The 20,413-nt window shown below is 36.4% G+C and overlaps 1 protein-coding gene across 2 annotated transcripts; it reads right to left on the bottom strand.

Annotated features, from left to right (window-relative positions):
- Positions 1–683: 683 nt before the first annotated feature.
- Positions 684–16,196, bottom strand: LOC127660156 (protein YIF1A-like). 2 transcript variants are annotated; one of them, XM_052150257.1, is made up of 9 exons: positions 16,156–16,196; positions 15,813–15,851; positions 13,449–13,690; positions 13,177–13,281; positions 12,267–12,345; positions 8,561–8,618; positions 3,111–3,266; positions 1,662–1,755; positions 684–1,358 (listed from the first exon to the last, which is right to left on the bottom strand). In XM_052150257.1, the coding sequence occupies exons 2-9, from the start codon at positions 15,841–15,843 to the stop codon at positions 1,200–1,202; spliced, it is 924 nt and encodes a 307-aa protein (XP_052006217.1). In that variant the 5' UTR covers positions 15,844–15,851; positions 16,156–16,196; the 3' UTR covers positions 684–1,199. The 2 variants fall into 2 exon arrangements, with proteins under 2 accessions (XP_052006217.1, XP_052006216.1); XM_052150256.1 differs by having other exon boundaries at positions 15,813–15,854; positions 16,156–16,194.
- Between the last annotated feature and the right edge of the window lie 4,217 nt (positions 16,197–20,413).

Consider the following 20,413-nt stretch of genomic DNA (forward strand, 5'->3'; position numbering starts at 1 on the left):
TATTATATATCTTTACTTAGTCTTCAATATACCGGTATTTATATATATCCATATACAGATAACTTAAATACCATATCTAACATGTTACCATGCGTTCACATATAAAAAAAAATTATTCAATCGTTGATATCAGGAATGGACTTCTGCACTAGTAACAATGCATTTATTGATATAAAAAAAAAAATCGAATTTTTTACTAGAGAGTTGTACATGGCTCATATACAAAATTAGAATTTTAACTAGTAAGAAATTATAGATATCTGTAACTGTATTTTGAACAGGAGATAATGATAGGTCACTGTGAAATTCTACTAGTTATAAATTCAGTTATAGATATAAAAAAAATAAATAACAAGAATTAATGTTCTACTAGTGCAAACCTCATTACTGATATCACACATTGGCATTTTAAGAGTAGCAATTCCATGGCTGATATTGAAGTAGCATTTTAACTAGTGAAAATTTCATTATAGATATCTATAATTCACATGCTGCATGTCAAAAGTGCTTGGGATTTCATGAATAATATACTAAATCAACTAAGGGTTTTGGAGATCTAAATTGTAAAGCAACTGATCAGAAAAAAATGTATACAGTGCACCAGATCTTTTCCAGCAACATATTGATGCACCAGGCCAAAATCAAGTATTTTTTATGAAATGATGACAACACACCACTGACACGCACCACAAAATTCTAAATTATGGAATTTATTTAGTTATAAAGACAAAAACACTGCTGTTCATGCACAGATAACCAGAAAAGGACACTTGAGTTGATCATGTGTTCATCAATTATACACCACAAAAGAATCACATCACAGGGCAGACAAATTAGCATGCCTCTTAAAACGGAGTCTGGATTTTGTGCCACTAAAGCAGCATGGCGAAGTCACAAGAGAAGTCAAATGAGCTGCCTGTTATTTTCCAATTTAGGCAGAAAAAACAATCCTGTAAAAGGTTTGATTTATATTCACCATTTGATCTGCAGGTGACTATGCAGAGAGAGCCATCATTCAAGAGATTTATTTTTATTTTTTATACAGAACACTGAAGTCCTCCACGCCAAACATGATCTCATGTGTAAGTCACTTTTTTCTGTACCAATGACAAAATTTCAAGGGTTGCAGCCACCTTGGGCTAGCATTGCATTACATGTCATTTTAAAAGTTCTTTTCCTTCGTATATATACACTATAGGTCATCTGACCAAATGAGAGGTAAGCCAGTAAATGATGATTGGCTGAAAGAATGCAGAAGCCACAGTAACGTACAAGCGAAGGCGGGGCTTGGCACTCGCTCCTGCACCCATGGAGTCTGTCGAGATCGAAGACAAGATCTTAATTTTTAGAGAACGAACCTGAAAAAAAAAAAAAAAAAAAAAAACACAGTTGTAAGATTTGAATTTCATGTGAATTATTTGGACGTTATGTTGTTCTTAAAATTGACATTCCTTTTGTTAAATATAACAGAATAATTCACCTGTCTTGGGTAAAATAAGTAAAATATCAGCTGCTTTGGTCTCTTATGATACTTATGTAACAGTGAACAAAAACCTCAAGAATACATTCCAAACATTTCCTTTTGGATATTTTCAAAAGTCTAACAGAGCGAAAAACTTGTATGTGTACTAAACATCTTCAAACTCATTTTTAATACTCACAATAAAAAACATGAGGGCGAGAGATGACCATGCAAAAGCAACGAAGTAGCCATCACTGCCAAAGAGCAACCCACACAACACTGTGAAAATCATCCTGAAAAACAAGAAAGAAAAGTGAAACCAATGTTTAAAGCTGCATAAAAAGACCTGATTATAAATGTGGCTCTTCCACAGCGTCCTAACCAGACGTATTCCGATTCCAGTGACAAGCAATTTGTCCATCCATACTGCACTATAAGGATCAAGATGGACCAATGAGATACCCAGCACAATGCAGCAGAAATAGAAACTAAGTGATCAACAAAATGTCCTGCCGTTACAAAAACTCTGATCAACATGGAAGAGATACCTTTTATAGTCACCGGTTAGGACAATGCAAGGGTGGGCAAATATTTTGGTAAAGGGGCCACATCGGGCTTTAAGTAGTGCATGGGGGGCCACATTGTATTCCTTTTGAGACACAATGTTCTGCATTGATTTGGTTTTTGGAACTTTTAAGCCCAGAAATAGTTGTGTACTCCATTTTCTGAAGTGTATCTGTGACTAATGGGACTATTCTGCAATTGCCTAAAGTATTGTATTGCTCTACAAAGGTAAATACTTTTCTATCAGGCATTAAAAAAACTAAATAAAAGAGCTTATACATTTATTTTACCATCTACTTCCCTGTTAATTTATTAAACAATCTGTACTTCAGGGGTCTGTTTTAATAAAACAAAAATTATTTATAGAACTTTTAATGTTTGGGCAAAGCGGCGAGTTTACTTATTTCTTTCAAAAACATTACCCGTTTACATGCTAAAAGGGTCATGATGCGAGTCTCCTCGATGGCTTGACTTTCAGCACACAACTGAATAACACAGGCTGCATGACTATGATAAATGATTATTTCAAGAGTTAGATTAACATACAGAATATATACATATTCGTCTCTGGCTTGCTTTTGCGCGCATGTCAATGATGCCGAGATCTACTTTTATATTTAAACCACTAAGAAGGTTTACCTGCAAAGTAGCACCAAACATCACAAGCAGCCTCAAGAACGGACATGGAGTAGCCGTATAACACTTTTCCTTGAGCAGAATATAGCACTACAGATCGCAAAGTTTGTCCAAAAGGGAAAGCGAGAGATAGAAATAGCGCACTAGCGTGCATCGTTGTCAGATTGCACAAAATAAGTATAACATTAGGCAGAATATTTCCAATTTGCACAATTATAAATCTCAAAATGGGGGGTGTTGCGTCTCTTATCTGGCAACCCTGAGCATGTTAAATGCTTGTGGAGACGCGTTAGGTCCCAATGCATGTTAACTGAAATATCCAATGAAAAATGTTAAGTATTTTACAATAAATGAGCCGCGGCCCACATCAAACCATGTGGAGGGGCTAATCCGGCCTGCGGCCGTATGTTGCCCATGTGTGTACTATAGCGACAGAACAGAAACATACCCCACATATTTGTATCCACTGTAGGCGATAAGGTCAAATGTTGAGAGGTCTGTGTGAACTGTGAGCAAGTAAAGACTGAGCAACATGGCAAGAACCTCAATGATCATCCAAATTAGAGCTGTGCTGGCACACAAACCCAGAACCTCTGGACTGAACCTGACAATGTGGAGAAATTAAAACAGAGAAATTATGATGACATAAAACAATTACAACCATAATAGCATCAATATTGTTAAGAATGTTGCAAGTACTCCAAATGGTTTGCACTGTTCATCCTATTTAGTTGAGATTACTATGGGTTTTATCAGACTAATTTAATGTTTTGAGCTAGTTTAATAACTTTTTTATATCTATTTTATACTAATCCTGAAGGATGTTCAGAGTACTCCAGGATCCATCAAATAGTTAGTTATTTTGTGATTTTATGCCATGCCAGCTTCCAAGGCTATTATCATGGTGAAAAACAAGATAAAATATATTAAAAGGTGGAGTGATTTAAAAAAAAAATCAATAAGTTTTTAAAATGTATTTTCGATAAGATCTCAAACTGAATTAGGGTTGTTAAAAATCTCTTTAAAATGTGTTTGCAGAGTAAAAAAAAAATAAATCCAGTGGTGAGTTGTGTGGCGCAATGCAAGGTTTGGACGCGTGAATGGCTAGCTCTGTGCACCTTTTTAGTTTTGATACTTTTTGTGTCATAATCCAGTGAGATTCTATACACCCTGTTCCTTAACTGTTCTATGAAGACAATGTCAAAGAATTAGAAATCCTCGGGCTCTGGAGACATTAAAAGACACTTACGTGCTCAAGCAGCAGGCCGCAAGCACGGGACTCAATTTGGCCAGTGAGGTGAAAGAGATTCAGCGTCAACTGTCGAACATATCGGCAATGCTGACAATGTTTGTTGCTGAATTGGAGGATCTTACTGTAATATGGCAATCGATTCCTACCACGGAGACGAAATTCACTGAGTTGGTTACAAGAGTTGCAGATGTTGAGAAACGGATCGATTATCTGGAGTCATCGGAGAGGGAATTAGCTGCTAAACCGCTAGCGACCAAGACGGACTTGGAGCGCGTTTGGGAAAAGTTGGAAGACCTTGATAATCATAACCGGCGAAACAACGTCAAAATTGTTGGAATTTCTGAGGCTGAAGAAGGCAGAGATATGGTGAAATTCCTAGACAAGCTCTTACCAAGTCTACTCGACATAAAAGGCCATTAGCTCACAGAGTTCCAGCTCGGAGATCCACGGAGGGAGACAAGCCCCGATCAATCCTGGCCACATTTCTGAAATCATCCGATAAAGATCTTGTTACGTGAGATGAGTAAAGGAAGGCTTTTGTCAAAGAACCACAGCATTTTCTTGTTCCAAACAGAATCGATTCAAGGAATGCAAGAAACTCTTGCATCAATGGATGGTTGCTTTTGCACTGATGTTCCCGGCCAAACTGAGAATAGATACTAAGGATGGCCGCAAAATATTTACATGCCCACAGCAAACGATGTCCTTCATAAAGTCAATGGAATAAGTTATTGTGTGATGCTCTCGATGCAGCAGAGTATGCCTGACTCACTGAACATTCACTTGACTGTCCGAGGAAACAATGCCTTTTGCGTTTCTTTTTGTGTTGGTTCCGCCTAGCGGCTGGAGTTTGTTTTGTGGAATAACACTCCTTTGGGAAAGTTTTTGGATGAATCAGCATGTTCTTTGTGCCTATGCCTCCTATTGGATGGAGTTTATTATGTGGATTATTTCTTGCAAATCATTAGTGATTAGAGCATTCGTTACATTCATGCAACATCCGAATGGGCCGACTCACTGAACATTCATTCAACTGCTTGAGGAAACTGTAAATGTTGTTTTTGTTTTGTGAATTTTTTAGATGATCTTACGTTATAGAACTGGCTCCACTTTTGTTAGAAGTTTATACTGAAACATTAAAGAATGGGAAGCTTCTGCCAATAATGACAACAGCCTGGATCACTCTAATTCTTAAAAAGGACATTACTGAAATTAAAGATGTGTCTTTTGCCCTCTACAGGGTTGATTTCTTGCAATTTGTTTGTAATGCATTAATCCCATTCCGTTTGCCAATTGTTGATGTATGAGATTATGGTAGGTTTCAGATCTGAGGATGGTATAGAGCATTTTTTAAGATCTGAAGAAAGAGCTTCTTTAACAGCCAAGTCTGTTTGATTATTTCCTCGGAATTCACAAGCCTGATATCCAGCAAAAGTAAATATTAAAATTAATTGACAATTTGGTTAAAATCTTTATCAGGCAAGTTTGAATCCAGGAAGTACTGAGTGTCTCCAGTCAGGCTTCCTAAGCAACCAATTGGCCCGGTTGCTAGGGTGGATAAGAGTCATGTTGGGTTAACTTCTTCGTGGTCACTATAATGTGGTTCTCGCTCTCGGTGGGGTGCGTGGAGAGTTGTACGTGGATGTTGCATAGAATAGCATTAAGCCTCCACAGGAGCTAGGTCTCTGTGGTAAAGCGCTCAACAAGCCATGTGATAAAATGTGTGGATTGACAGTCTCAGACGTGGAGGCAACTGACATTTGTCCTCCACCACACAGATTGAGGAGAGTCACCATACCACCACGAGGACCTAGAGTGAATTGGGCATGCCAAATTGGGGAGAATTATTTTTTTTTTATTAAAAAAAAAAAAATCTTTACAAGGGCTGGGTGGTAATTTTGAGTGATTCAAGAGCTTGAAGGAATAATTTTCAATCTGTTATTTTTAGGGTTGGGAATAATAAGGAATTTTACGATTCTGGTTCCGATTCCTCCTAATAATTCAGGTTTCAGTAACGATTCCAGTAATTCTATTAGTCCTTTTTCTTTTTTAAAGAATTATTTAGAAATGAGAAATGCAATTCTTATTGCATGCACTACACTCTGCTGTCGGTTGCTGAGCAGATATTACAAACCAGAAATAAATTGAATACGGATCTTGTAAAAGGTGTGTTTGTAGACTTTTTAGAGACATAAATACAATCCAATAAAAGATTCTTACTCTATTTTAAATAAAGAAATCTAAAACAACATGAAATGTGATGGCATATTTCAATAATTATTTGATAAAATTCCACTTATTACAACAAAACTTGTGTATCTTTAATTATACATTGTCAGAAACTGCACCGCTCGATTTAATAGAGACACAGGTCATCATTAAATAAACAGTAACAGTTCCAGAGACAGTTTAGACTGTGTTTTGTAGCCTAATGTTGTACTTCAGGCTTGTAAGACTTCAACAGTTCTTACTAAATTTCGACATTCATAACTTGCACAACAGTATAAGACTACTTATATAATGGAAGCAACATATGTTTCACACTGCAGATACAAAAGAACCGGCTCATTAGAATGGTTCTTTCGGGATCGAACTATACAGGAAGCACCTTACTATTCACGCTGTAAAAAGGGCCAGGTCGAGACTCGTTCGATTGGGAATTAAATACACTGGTAGAACAGTGTTTTCAGAAGAGGGCAGCGCTGCTGCAGAGATGCACTGCTGGTAACACGTTCAGAGTATTTGAGGATGGTGTTCCAGCCACATCGCCGGAAAATTGCATGCTGGAGAACCTTTAACGGAACCGAAAGTCACAACGAACATACGATTCCGGTATTTTTTTTAAAGAATGGAACCAGATTTAGACAAGAACCGGTTCTCGATTCTGAACCCTAGTTATTATTAAGAAATGTCCATGTCGTGAGGTCTGTGTGATCCAGTGCTAGTATAATAGCATTGGCCTCTGATGTAAAAATTTACTGACTGGGAAGTGTTTTCCCTATATGCATTTTGCATTGGCGCTGAGCCACTGATAAATTATGAGCACAGCTGTTGGGTTATCACAGCGAATTGGACCACACCACACAAATACAAACACATAGTGACGTCACCGCAAAACATGTATCAAATTCGCTTCATTTTAAGTGGCCCGCAAGCTCATTTCTGAAACGTAGGATGGCAGGGGATCGCAATGTTTCACTGAACAATCAGTTAACACTTATCAGTTAGTGCATTTTGCAAAAGCGGAATGAAACGGCGATAAATGGGTCAATTATCATCTTCTTTTGGCTGCTCCCATTAGGGGTCACCACAGCAGATCCTTCATGATACATCAGTGATATTGGACTTGGAACAGGTTCCATGCTGGATGCCCTTCCTTACGCAACCCCCAGTGCCTGGGGGACACCTATGGGGGCAATTTAGAGTCTACAATTTAAACCTGGGATCTTCTTACTGTGATTCAACAGTGCCAACCACTGACCCATCGTGCCGCCCCTGCTACACAAGGCAATTATGAACACACCTTAATCACAGCAGCATGAGCGCAGAGCAGGTGTAGTAATTTGCGGACTGGTCTTAAACGCACAGACCATTTCAAATGCGCCTGCAAACCAGTGAGATGTGCACCGTAGATTGCGAAATCCGTTTGAATGCGGTACAGAATTGTTTGTTGTAAAACTTGTGTCTCAGTGATTAAACTAGTTTAAAACAAACAGCATCACATTCTAAATGGCACTGACAAAGAATTCAAAGTAGAAGGTTTTTCAATTCTGAAATCACACTAACTGTAGTAACACTAACTGTACTGTATTACCTATGGTAGCTTTGGCAGCAAATCTTTCTAAATGTGTTTAGACTGCTGTTATTAAATAAATGCTCCAGTTCTTTATATAGAAACCATAGTTAATTACCATGGAAGTGAGGAGCCATGGTTACCATGAACTATTACAAATATCATTGTTCTAACTATGATGGAAGAACTATGGTGCATTTTCATAATTATGGACCAAGCCATCAGTTTCCCATCTCCGTAAATCTGTACTCTTGTAATGCTCTCTGATTGTTTTGTTTGCTTTGAGAGATTCCAAGACATGTCTGTAGATTATTTAGTAGGAGCCTGATGAAAGGAATATGTAAAGATATTTTGAAAGTCACACTTTCAAAATATTTCAATTTAGCCATATAAAAATGAGGTGTTTTTTTTTCCACAGATATTTCTGTTGTTAATATCATAATTGTCATCTGCATACCAACCTCAAAATCAATGCTGTACTGTCATGTAACATGTAATATTATTTGCATGGGTGCTACCAAAGCAGCTGCCAAATTTTCAAAGGGCCCTTTGAGGGAACAAATAAACCCTGATGTGATCCAGACACAAATTAAGTTTGACACCCCTGTTTTAATCTATTCTTTGTCTGGCGTTGCAGAACAACTTCACTGCTGAAAACAAATCCAAGGGGAATCATTGGATTGGGGATCCTTATTCTGCTGTATTTGGTGATTGGATAACATATGCAGCCGACACATGATCTCTAGACTTTGATCCGTCTGTATACAGTATATAGGTGTGCATTCCATAAAATGGACACAATGTAAATTCTATGATATCAGTGTGTTTCTCTTATAAAATTACAATCACTTACCGTTTCTGAATTCCTAAAGCCATTCCAGCCAGTAAAATATAGGTGATAAAAGCCATTGCTAGATTAAAAACAAAAAAAGACAATTTTAAAACTAATAGACTACAAATCTATACATTTAGAAAAACATATTAAAAGACATCTTACGAAGACTATTGGTAAAGCATTAAAACAAATTATTACACAGGTCTCTGGAATACTCATCTATTTATTTAATGGTGCAATCTAGCGGACTAATATTTATTTATAAAGCATAATTAAATACAACAGACTGTTGACAAATGTGCTGAACAATAATTTGATAAGAATAAGACCATTCAAATGCATAAATTCTTGATTACTGTACAACAGGACTAAAGATGAATAATGATTTGAAAAAAGGGCTACATTCAGAAAATGTATAAATTATCATAATTCTTAAAGAATACAATTTTAAAACTTGGCAAACATTGGCCAAGGATGTCTCGATTTGTTTCTTTCAATCACTTTGGCCATTTTATATTATCTCAACTATATTACAACAATTTCTGATTTGCTTGTATAAAATTGTATAAAATTGTTACAGGGGTTTAGGAAGGTGTTGTAACAGTTCTTTCTTCCATCTAATGTTTTCAGAGAAAAGAACATCCAATGGTCTTTTGCAATTGCACACTTCCATAAAACAAAATCATGTTATTAAATGTATTTACTACACATTACATTAAAAAAAATTATCTCTGAGTGTGCGTTTGTGTGTGTGTGGATGTGCATTTGTGCACAAAGCCCATTTGAGAGGAAAGTATGTAATTTGTGTCAAAGATGCAGTAACCTGTAAAGCGAGTCGGTGAGCTAGAGAACAGAATGGGGCTGGGGGCTAAATTTAAAAAGTGTGAAATATTTTTAGGTAATATACAGTTGAAGTCAGAACTTTATATACACTTAGGTTGAAGTCATTAAAATTAACCAATCCAGAGATAGCAAACTATAGTTAAGTCATTTAGGACATCTACTTTGTACATGACAAATACTTTTTCCAACAATTGTTAACAGACAGATTGTTTCACTTTTAATTGACCATATCCCAATTCCAGTGGGTCAGAAGTTTACATATACTAAACTAACTGTGCCTTTTAGCAGCATGGAAAATTCCAGAAAATTATGTCAAACCTTTAGGCAATTAGCCAATAAGCTTCTGATAGACTAATTGGAGTAAATTGGAGGTATACCTGTGGATGTATTTTAAGGCCAACCTTCAAACTCAGTGCCTCTTTGCTTGACATCATGGTGAAAATCTAAAGAAATCAGCCAAGACCTCAGAAAAATGATCGTGGAACTCCACAAGTCTGGTTCATCTTTGGGAGTAATTTTCAAAATGCTTGAAGATATCATGTTCATCTGTACAAACAATAGTACGCAAGAATAAACACCATGGGACCATGCAGCCATCATACCACTCAGGAAGGAGATTCTGTCTCCTAGAGATTAACATATTTTGGTGCAAAAGTGCAAATCAATCCCAGAACAAAAAAGGACCTTGTAATGATGCTGGAGGAAACAGGTAGACAAGTATGTATATCCACAGTAAAACGAGTCCTATATTGACATAACCTGAAAGGCTGCTCAGCAAGGAAGAAGCAACTGCTCCAAAATGCATATTTAGGGTGCATCAAAATAATCCACTCGACAAATTATTTTTTTCTGAACCTAAACGATTGATTATTTTTAGAAACAAAACGTATATACTTTTTAACTACAAATGTTTGCTTCCATACATCGGTGACGTGGAGGAGGCAGGAAGCACGTCATTGTTTACAAGAGAAGGATCGCTGTACAAAAGTTTAATTGTCTTTGCATTTGTATAAGTGTATTGTTCAAAATGGTTGTTTCACATGTGTATCCTGGATGCTTCAACCTTCAGAAACCCCAAAGTAAATGCACGCCAGGAAAAATATAAACTTTTCATCGATTGTCTATTCGTGATCATGAACGATTGAAACTCTGGCTTATCGCACTGAACCAGTGAAAACTCTCCTCAACAACCGATTTCTAATTCACCGCACCTACACTCAATTCACTCTCTCATCACTGCCTACATAAATAACTGACCTTCCTGCCACTTCACGGTCAAGTTTCACACAATGGACTCGCAGTGTTTTTTACCTGCTTGTATTTGCTCTTGATCTTCATCTATATCGGTTTAGTGCTTACTCTGCTATTTCACCAGATAGCTCTTCTTCAGTTTGTGAAGCTTCTCTTCTGTGTGATATCACCTGTACCATTGATCTCACTGTATAAACCGTGTAAATCTCAGCAAACACTCTCACACTTGGTTTCACTAACTACAACTTCCTGACAGTCATATAGCCTATACATTTCTGCTAAAGAAAAAGCACAAGATAACGCAACAGCATTGGTCTGAAATAAAGGATGATTATTTACTGCAGTAATGGTTTTTTTATATTATTATTTGGAAAAAAAAATAAAAAATTATTATTTTGTATTGTTTTTGACTGTTTTGGTTTGTGGTCTGTGCAAGTTTCTCTTGTAAACAATGACGCACTTCCTGCCACCTCCTCCATGTGACGAGTGACTCACCAATGAGCTTACGTCATCCCTCTCACGAGTGCGTGTCACAGAGATGTACAGAAGAGAACATTTGTAGTAAAAAAAAAATATATATGTATTATGTTTCTATAAATAATCAATAGTTGGGTTCAGAAGAACTTTATTTGTTGACTGGAGTTGTGTAGATTATTTTGATGGAATACATTCACTTGCATTGTTTAAAAGGAGGAGGCCTGAAATGAAATCCTAAAACCCTTAAATTCTGTTTTGATGAAGAGAGAAACTTAGATACATCTTGGATGGCCACAGGGCGAGTAAATTATCAGCAAATTTGTGAACCCTTCCTTTAAGGACAACAAAGTCAAGGTATTGGAGTGGCCATCACAAAGCCCTGACCTCAATCCGATAGAAAATGTGTGGGCAGAACTGAAAAAGCATGTGCGAGCAAGGAGGCCTGCAAACTTGTTTCAGTTACACCAGTTCTGCCTGGAAGAATGGGCCAAAATTCCAGCAACTTATTGTAAGAAGCTTGTGGAAGGCTACCCAAAATATTTGACCCAAGTACATACAATTTAAAGGGAATGCTACAAAATACTAACAAAGTGTATGTAAACTTCTGACCCACTGGGAATGTGATGAAAGAAATAAAAGCTGAAAAATATAATACTCTCTTCTATTATTCTGACATTTCACATTCTTAAAATATTGATTCTAACTGACCTAATACAGGGAATATTTTCTACAATGAAATGTCAGGAATTTTGATTTTTTTTTTTTTTATGTATGTATTTGGCGGTTTTTTCCACATACAAAAATGACCCTATGACAATAAAAGGGCTAACTCAAATCAATGATTCATGACTATTTTATTTATTTGGCAAGTCTTGTAATAAGCTGGATATTGAGCAGTCAGACGGTCATTATTTTACTAAATAAACACCAACAGAACTCCATTGCAAACCAGACGTGCAATATAGCGGTTCAGCGATTTATTTTTGCCACATAATTTTAATGCAAATCAATATTTTATAAATATTTTTTATTAAATCTATTAGTAAATCTTTAAAGATTATTTTGCGATAAAAGACGGCTGACATTACATTATCCCATGCATATGGATAAGCAATTTTTAATGTTTTGCATAAAAAATTTATAAAATTTGTACTTGGTATGTAAAGGTCTGGAGCATTGACATCATGGCGTGGTGTGAGAGGAGTGTCTCTGTGGTAACGTACTTCCCAATCCTGATATCAGAATGAAAAGTACAAAAAACACAGTGTGACTACAGTACCTTGATATGCATCTAGGTCAAAATATGTCTTGTGCAAAGATTTTATATACAGTGCCTTGCAAATTATTCAGACCCCTGACCAATTATTTCATATTACTGAATTACAAATGGTGCATTGAAATCTCATTCTGTTTGATATTTTATTTTAAAACACTGCAACTCAAAATAAATTATTGTTAGGTGACATTGGTTTTATGTTGGGAATGAAATTTCAGTGTACCATTTGTAATTCAGTAATATGAGAGAATTGGTCAGAGGTCTGAATACTTTTGCAAGGCACTGTATATATTAGATCGGCTCACATAAGATAAAGATACCTTAGCAATAAAGTAGATTATCTGAAATCTGAATACATTTGTGGGTAATGCAAGACAAATTTGTCAACAATACTGTTTATATGGATGTTAATCTGATAATTAAATTGATTTAATGAAACATTACATACATCAATACATCACATTTAGTTTAAATTTCTAGGAAAGAAATAATTGTAACACTTTACAACAAGGTCCCATTTGTTTACATTAGTAAATGCATTCGGTATCATGAAAAAACAATTAACAATATATTTGTTACATAATTTATTAATATTACTCAATGTAACATTAACTAAGGTTAATAAAAGTATTTTTCATTGTTAGTTCATGCTAACTAATGTTATTAACTAATGTTAACAAATGGAACCTTATTGCAAAGGGTTACTGAAATAATTTGTACCGAAATAATTTAAAATCAAATAGAAATATTTACTCGCATGTTTTTGATTCAAGAATAAATACAGTACCTGATGTGTGTATGGGAACATGAGAATCATCAGTTTCTTCACAACATATTTGGAATCAACTGCGAAGAAATACTTCAGTTTGTTCACCGACATGAATCGGCTAATCTGCAGAACAGATTACAAGGTGGACAAGGCAAGTCAAATATTTAAGAGTGTTTATCAGAAACAATTTATCTAAAAGTCAAATGACATAATTGACACATTATTGTCCAACTGTGTTCACACTATTAACACTACATACATACGTGTGTCCCTTCAACATTGCATCTCACCTCTTTGTTCACGATATCCTTGCTTTGATTGGCAAGTGATGATCCATACATCATGGCAGCATTGGCCATTGGATCGGCAAAGAGATTGCTCACTCCAGGTGCTTGACCTTCTGCTGGTGCTCCAGCCATGTCATAACCTGAACTATAGTAGTTCTGATTAATCATGGGTGGAGGCACAGAACTGGTGTCATCAAAAAGAAGTGGGCCCCCAGTAGGTGGAGATGCTCTGGCTCTGGGTTTTGCTTTATTCAGAAAACAGATATTATATGTGAGATGAGGTCCAGAGAGAGAAATTATTGGTAGCCATTTTTTTTTAGTAATAAACTTTGCATTTAGAAAATTCTCATACGTGTTGCTATTTATGTAGTACAAACCCTAGGATATTTTATTATTATTATTGCTTCGGCTCCTACCTGTGATCAGTGTTTCCAGATTGGATGGGTTCCCTCCCGATTGGGCTACTTTCAATAGATTTGGTAGGTGAAAAATATGCTTGGGCGGGGGGGGGGGTCAAAATTTGGGCCGCTTTGGAATGATTTTGGCGGGTTTTTAATAGGGCTGCACCGATACCGCTTTTTCTCTTCCGATCCGGATATCTGAAATCTCAGTATCGGCTGATACGATTCGATACCAGTGTTGTTTTTTCATAATCAGTTTAGAATACCTATAACTCACTGAGTGATGCGAATTATATGTAAAGAAACAAACATTTAACTACACATTATTTCAATGTACAAACTATTAAGAACAACTTTATTGTTAACTCGTCTACTGGATAATGCTGCAGCAAAATTAACAGTAATTCCAGTCTAAGTGTTCAGTAGAAAAGAAGGCAGTTTTTTTTTTTTTTTGCAAAAACACATTCAACTTGTATCTGGACTTTAAAGGATTTAAGTCTCTTATTTTGTTCAATTTAGTTGTAAGATAGCAGTTCACTTTTCATTCAGTTATTTTTTGGAACCCATTAAACTTAAATATAGTTATAATTTGTAAACAAATAATAATAATAATAATAAATGCATTATTATCATTATTGATTTTTAGAATTTTAAATTTAACAGTAATATATTTCAATCATGCACCTTTAAAACCTGCAGGCTTTTATTTTGACAGTCTGAACTCTCCAGGAAGTCCTGTAAGTGTGTCTGTTTGTAAGAAAGTTCACAGTAGTTTAGTTCGCTTCTTATTCAAATTCTGGTAAAATGCACCTCCGGCACCGTTCTTAATGCATATTATAAGTGAACCAAACTAATGAGCATCTACATCTGAGATGTTCATAAGTAGTGCTCAAATGTTGCACAACGCGTGCATTTTAAAATTATTAAAATTAAGAATTTTCATTGCTGATGCTACTAAAATACAGAAAACGTTTCCACACACAAACATTCGTTTGAAAAGAAAATGTGTTTATTCCTGTTCCGAGGAGCTATGAGTTGCCACACCCACCAGTAAATTCTGAATGTGCACGATCTGCAGGTGCTGCTTGTTGATTTTTGTGATAGAAATTAGGCAATCTTAACAATGACAAATCGGTAAAAATATAAGCGAACATACTGAAAATGGGGAAATGACCCGGATATCAAGTAGTGGTTAATGCCAGGACTTATCTGTGGAGTATTTTCTTGAAATTGCACCTTTCAATTTCTCCCATTACCAGGCCACTGATGACTTTTGGCTAGACGTTTTATGCCGTCAAGAACACTGCGGGATATGCGGCATTCATGGTGATCATACCTAGTATTATCATAAATTTAGCATGACTTAAAAGTGACTTTTGTATGTAGGAAAGATTATATATAACCTTTATATGGCATATTAATTCAAAAATAGGCCCATTGAATGGCAAAAACAACTGCAATACTAGTGCAATGGCATACTTTCATTATTTGGCTTCTTGAAATAACAGGGAAGCATATTTGTTCTTTGTCTGTGCATGTGTGTTTTGTTTATATGTGTGAATAAAGAATGGGTAAACGGAAAGGTTTTTGGAAACTTAATATTTGCGTCACTTAATTGTATTGTCAAGCTTATAAAGGCAATGCTGTAATATTATGGTTAATGTGCGTTTCATTTTCTGGTTTAGAGAAATCATTGGTCTGGAAAACGTCAAAGGAATCTGGCAACACTGCCTGTGCTGTGACCAGCTACCTGGGACCATGTGATGTGGCAAATATTTCACCCAAAACATAATCAAGCTAACATATTTAATGATACCTTATCAATTGCTTTAAAAACTGCAATTAAATTAATTGCCAAATTGCTCGTGTTGTAATAATTTGAGATTTATGGCTTTTAAAGTACAGTATTCTGTCCACGTATGTCAAACAAGCACAACAATCATTTGCTAAGTTTTCTCATACGTACCTGCCCGGTATCCGTGGTGTTGGAAATCCATCTTCTCTCCTGCTTTGAATACCAAAAACAATTTGATTAGCCTCACCACCACAACAATTTGCAATACAAGCTATTTAGGTCTGGCAACTAATATGTTGCATCTGATGTCAGCCTCCAACTAATCATATACTAGCTTGCTACGTGGCTACGCTGAAAGATGACTAACAAAACATGGCACATTAAACATAAATGTGGTGCATAAATGAATACAAATACATCTACTTAAATACGGATACAAACCACTGGTAGTCAATTACGTTTTATGTTGAAAATATTGTTCTTTAAATAAGTTCCAGTGTTAGCTTATACTCACAGGAAAGGCTTTAACCTTACGCCCGCCTCGCTTGCTTTTCATTGGCTGATGGGAAATGTGCCTGCGTGGCAGAGATGAAACACATCACAAGTCCATTGGTTAAAACACGACTGTATGAATCGCAGTTCTTCATTTTAATTGGTTACAAGACAGGACAATCAAAAAGATAAACTACAAGTGAAAACAGTCGTAAACTTACTAAATAAATAGTGGCATTTACTAAGTGTTGCTTATATATATATATATGAATATATATAATGAAGATAATAATATTTATTATTAATATTTATAAATATATTTATATAATTTTTGCTTGCCCCTCCTTTCCTTTAAAAAAATAAAATAAATCAAAAATCTGTGTTCCAGTGGAAGTGGAATGGGGCCAATCTGTAAACTTTAAAATATTCACTATTTCAAAAGTATAACCACAAGACATAAAAAATATGGATGTCAACATGATTTTCTGTGTAAAGTTATAGCCAATTTTACAACTTGACATGACAGCGTAATGTCAACAAACCCTAAAATGACAATTTAATCAAACTTGCAGCTCAAATGAATGAGCTTTATTTACAGAATAATTAATTTAAGTTATTTCACAAAATTCTAAACTTCACATTTCTGTCTTTAAATCCTCCAAAAAATGGCCCATTCACTTCCAATATAAGTGCTTCACTGTAACCTAAATTGTTTTGCTTTTTTATTAAAAAAAAAAATTAAGAAAAAGAGGGACAGGTCGAAACGAGTTGTTATGGTTGCCAAAAATGCTGTAGATTGAGCCTTACTTGTATTGAACCCAGAATATTACTTTAAAATCTGTTTATCATGTCACATTTAATGTAAATTCAATCTTCTTTATACTTTAATAAATGTATAAATACAAACACACATCAAAATCATTGTAAGTGTCTTTGTGAAAGATGAATATAAAGGGGGAGACTTGATGGTGTTTATGTTTTGTTGTGTTCTTTAAAATAGTTTCTGTTATGTTAAAGTTTCTGGGGGTTAAATTTATGTTGAATAGTGGAGCTCGAGCTTAGGTTGAGGACAGGTTTAATTTAAGATTGTTCTACAGAATATTGCTTTACTTGAAACTGCATGGTGTTTCTGATAGTATATGCATTCAGCATGTTAGCCTTTACTGTCCCTCTACTTGAAGTATTTAAGATGAGTTTACATGTAATTTCAAATGTAGACATGCTAATTTACAGTGAAGTGATTTATTTCACCTAATCCAGTATGTGAAAATAACTGTTATATTTTCTAAACTAGCTACTCTACAACTCTGTTCTACTCTGACTTTCTCTTGAAACTTGGAATTAGGATACTGCAAATATTATTGGTTGTTGGATATTGTTGGTTCCTAAATTATCTCTGATTTCCCTAATTTGGAAGTCACTTTGAATAAAAGCATCAGTTGAAATGTTAAATGTAAATATATTGTGTGTGAAAAATAACTTATTTTCTGGGATAAAAAAAAATTATGATAAATGAAAGAATAATTACATATTTGGTGTGGGTGTGTGGATTCAGGAGTGCCAAAAATGTGTGTCCAGAACTTCAAGATCTTAGACATGGTTTGCATTATCTCAATGGGTAAAGTGCACCTTGTCCTCATGTCAAGACATGTTTCTGAGAGTTGCAAAAGGGGCGTGTAATCACAGCATTCCATACTGCTTAGGTCATAATTCAGTTGATGACACATCAATGCTCTGGTTACAACCAGATCTTGCCAGCAGAGATCTGACATATAATATCTAAATATCATTTGAAAGGATGAGTAAAAAAAAAGTACAACAGATGGAACAGTGACATCACACCAACGGAAGTCATCTATACTCAAACATTGAGGGCAAGATGATATCTCTCTCACCTTTGTGATTTAATTTTTACAAACAGTGTATTTCTTACATCCTTTGGCACAAACAGATCAATGTCCTGAGTACAGTGTAATGATAAGCAGAAAAAATATTACTCATAATGATGCTGTAAATTAGCAGACTTTGAATAGTGGTGAAACAGAACAGTAATTGTTAAATTATGTTTTTTTCCAGGTTATTTGAAGTGTACGCAAGAGCAACATTTAGACATAGTAGAATTTGGCACTGTTATTCAGTTTAAAGGAGTATTTCAGGTTCAACACAAGTTAAGCGTAATCAACAGCATTTGTGGCATAATGTTGATTACCACATACATTAATTTCCACTCGTCCCTCCTTTTCTTTAAAAAAAAAAAAAAAAGCAAAATGGAAGTTACAGTGAGGCACTTACAATGAAGTGAATGGGGCCAATTTTTTGAGGGTTTAAAGGCAGAAATGTGAAGCTTATATTTTTATTAAAACGCATATATTAATTTTCCTGTGAAATTTTTGGTATTATTTGAGCCGGAAAGTTGTTTACATTGTAGTTTCATGGGAACAAAGTTGTAAAATTGGATATATATTTATACAGAAAAGGATAGTAAGGGATTTTATGACACTAAAATCATGTAAACATGCATATTGTTTATGTTTTGTGTCTATACTTTTAAAGCAGTTTTAAAAAAATCAACAACAAAATATCAAATCAAATCAAATCACTTTATTGTCACACTACCATGTACACAAGTGCAACAGTAGGTGAAATTCTTGTGTGCAGTTCCGAGCAACATATAGTCATGACAGTGACGAGACATATACCAATTACAATAAACAACATACTTACACAAAACAATTTACAAATCAAATGTACACATACGTACACAACACAATAACTATATACAATACACACAATATACAATACAATAAGGAGTATATGAAATATATATATATGAAGTAGTATATTGAGGAGAATATGTTGACAGTCCAGTGTGAGGTTATAGATAAATAAAGTGCAGTGCTAATTACTGATCGTGATAGATCAAGTGTTCAACAGTCTGACTGCTTGGGGGAAGAAGCTATCATGTAGTCGGCTGGTGCGGGTCCTGATGCTGCGATACCGCCTGCCTGATGGTAGCGGTGAGAACAGACCATGACTCGGGTGGCTGGAGTCTCTGATGATCCTCCGAGCTTTTTTCACACACCGCCTAGTGTATATGTCCTGGAGGGAGGGAAGCTCACCTCCGATGATGTTTCTGGCAGTTCGCACCACCCTTTGCAGGGCTTTGCGGTTGTGGGCGGTGCTATTGCCGTACCAGGCGGTGATGCAGCCAGTCAGGATGCTCTCTACAGTACTAGTGTAGAACTGTGTGGGGATGTGGTGGTTCATTCCAAACTTCCTCAGCCGTCTCAGGAAGAAGAGGCACTGGTGAGCCTTCTTCACAACGGCCTCAGTGTGGACGGACCATGTGAGTTCTTCAGTGATGTGGACACCGAGGAACTTGAAACTGCTGACTCTCTCTACCGGTGCTCCATTGATGGTGATGGGGCATGTGTTCTCTGTCTTTCTTCCTGAAATCCACCACAAGCTCCATGGTTTTACTGACGTTGAGGGAGAGGTTGTGCTCCTGACACCAGCGTGTCAGAGTGTGCACCTCCTCTCTGTAAGCTCTTTCATCATTGTCAGTGATCAGACCTACCACCGTCGTATCGTCAGCAAACTTAATGATGGCATTGGAGCTATGTGTAGCCACACAGTCATGCGTGTATAGGGAATACAGTAGGGGGCTGAGAACACAGCCCTGCGGGGCTCCAGTGTTGAGGGTCAGTGATGAGGAGATGTTGCTGCCCATTCTAACCACTTGACGTCTGCCTGACAGGAAATCCAGGATCCAGCTGCACAGCGAGCTGTTTAAGCCCAGAGCCCGGAGTTTCACATCAAGCTTGGAGGGCACTATGGTGTTGAATGCTGAGCTGTAGTCTACAAACAGCATTCTCACATATGTGTTCCTTTTTTCCAGATGGGAGAGAGCAGTGTGTAGTGTAGATGCAATGGCATCATCAGTGGAGCGGTTGTTGCGGTAGGCAAACTGCAATGGGTCCAAAGAGGGGGGCAGAACAGAGCAGATGTAATCTCTGATTAACCTTTCAAAGCGTTTGCTGATGATGGCGGTCAGAGCAACAGGACGCCAGTCATTTAAGCAAGTGATTGTGGCTTGCTTCGGTACAGGCACAATGGTTGATGTTTTGAAGCATGTGGGGACTACAGACAGGGAGAGGGACAGATTGAAAATGTCCGTAAAAACACCAGCCAGTTGATTCGCGCACGCTCTGATGACGCGGCCCGGAATGCCATCTGGACCCGCGGCTTTACGGATGTTCACCCGTCGGAAGGATCGGGTT

This window comes from Xyrauchen texanus, chromosome 19 (genome assembly GCF_025860055.1).
Source record: "Xyrauchen texanus isolate HMW12.3.18 chromosome 19, RBS_HiC_50CHRs, whole genome shotgun sequence".
Taxonomy (NCBI): domain Eukaryota; kingdom Metazoa; phylum Chordata; class Actinopteri; order Cypriniformes; family Catostomidae; genus Xyrauchen; species Xyrauchen texanus.

Bases quoted from the DNA above. Each gene is read 5' to 3' on its own strand.
- LOC127660156 (XM_052150257.1), bottom strand. From the start codon at position 15,843: ATGGATTTCCAACACCACGGATACCGGGCAG. The intron at 12,346-13,176 runs GTACTGTATTTA...TTCTGATATCAG, and splicing joins TGTTCCCATACACACATCAG to GATTGGGAAGTACGTTACCA. The intron at 1,359-1,661 runs GTGAGTATTAAA...TTTTTTTTTCAG, and splicing joins TCGCCCTCATGTTTTTTATT to GTTCGTTCTCTAAAAATTAA.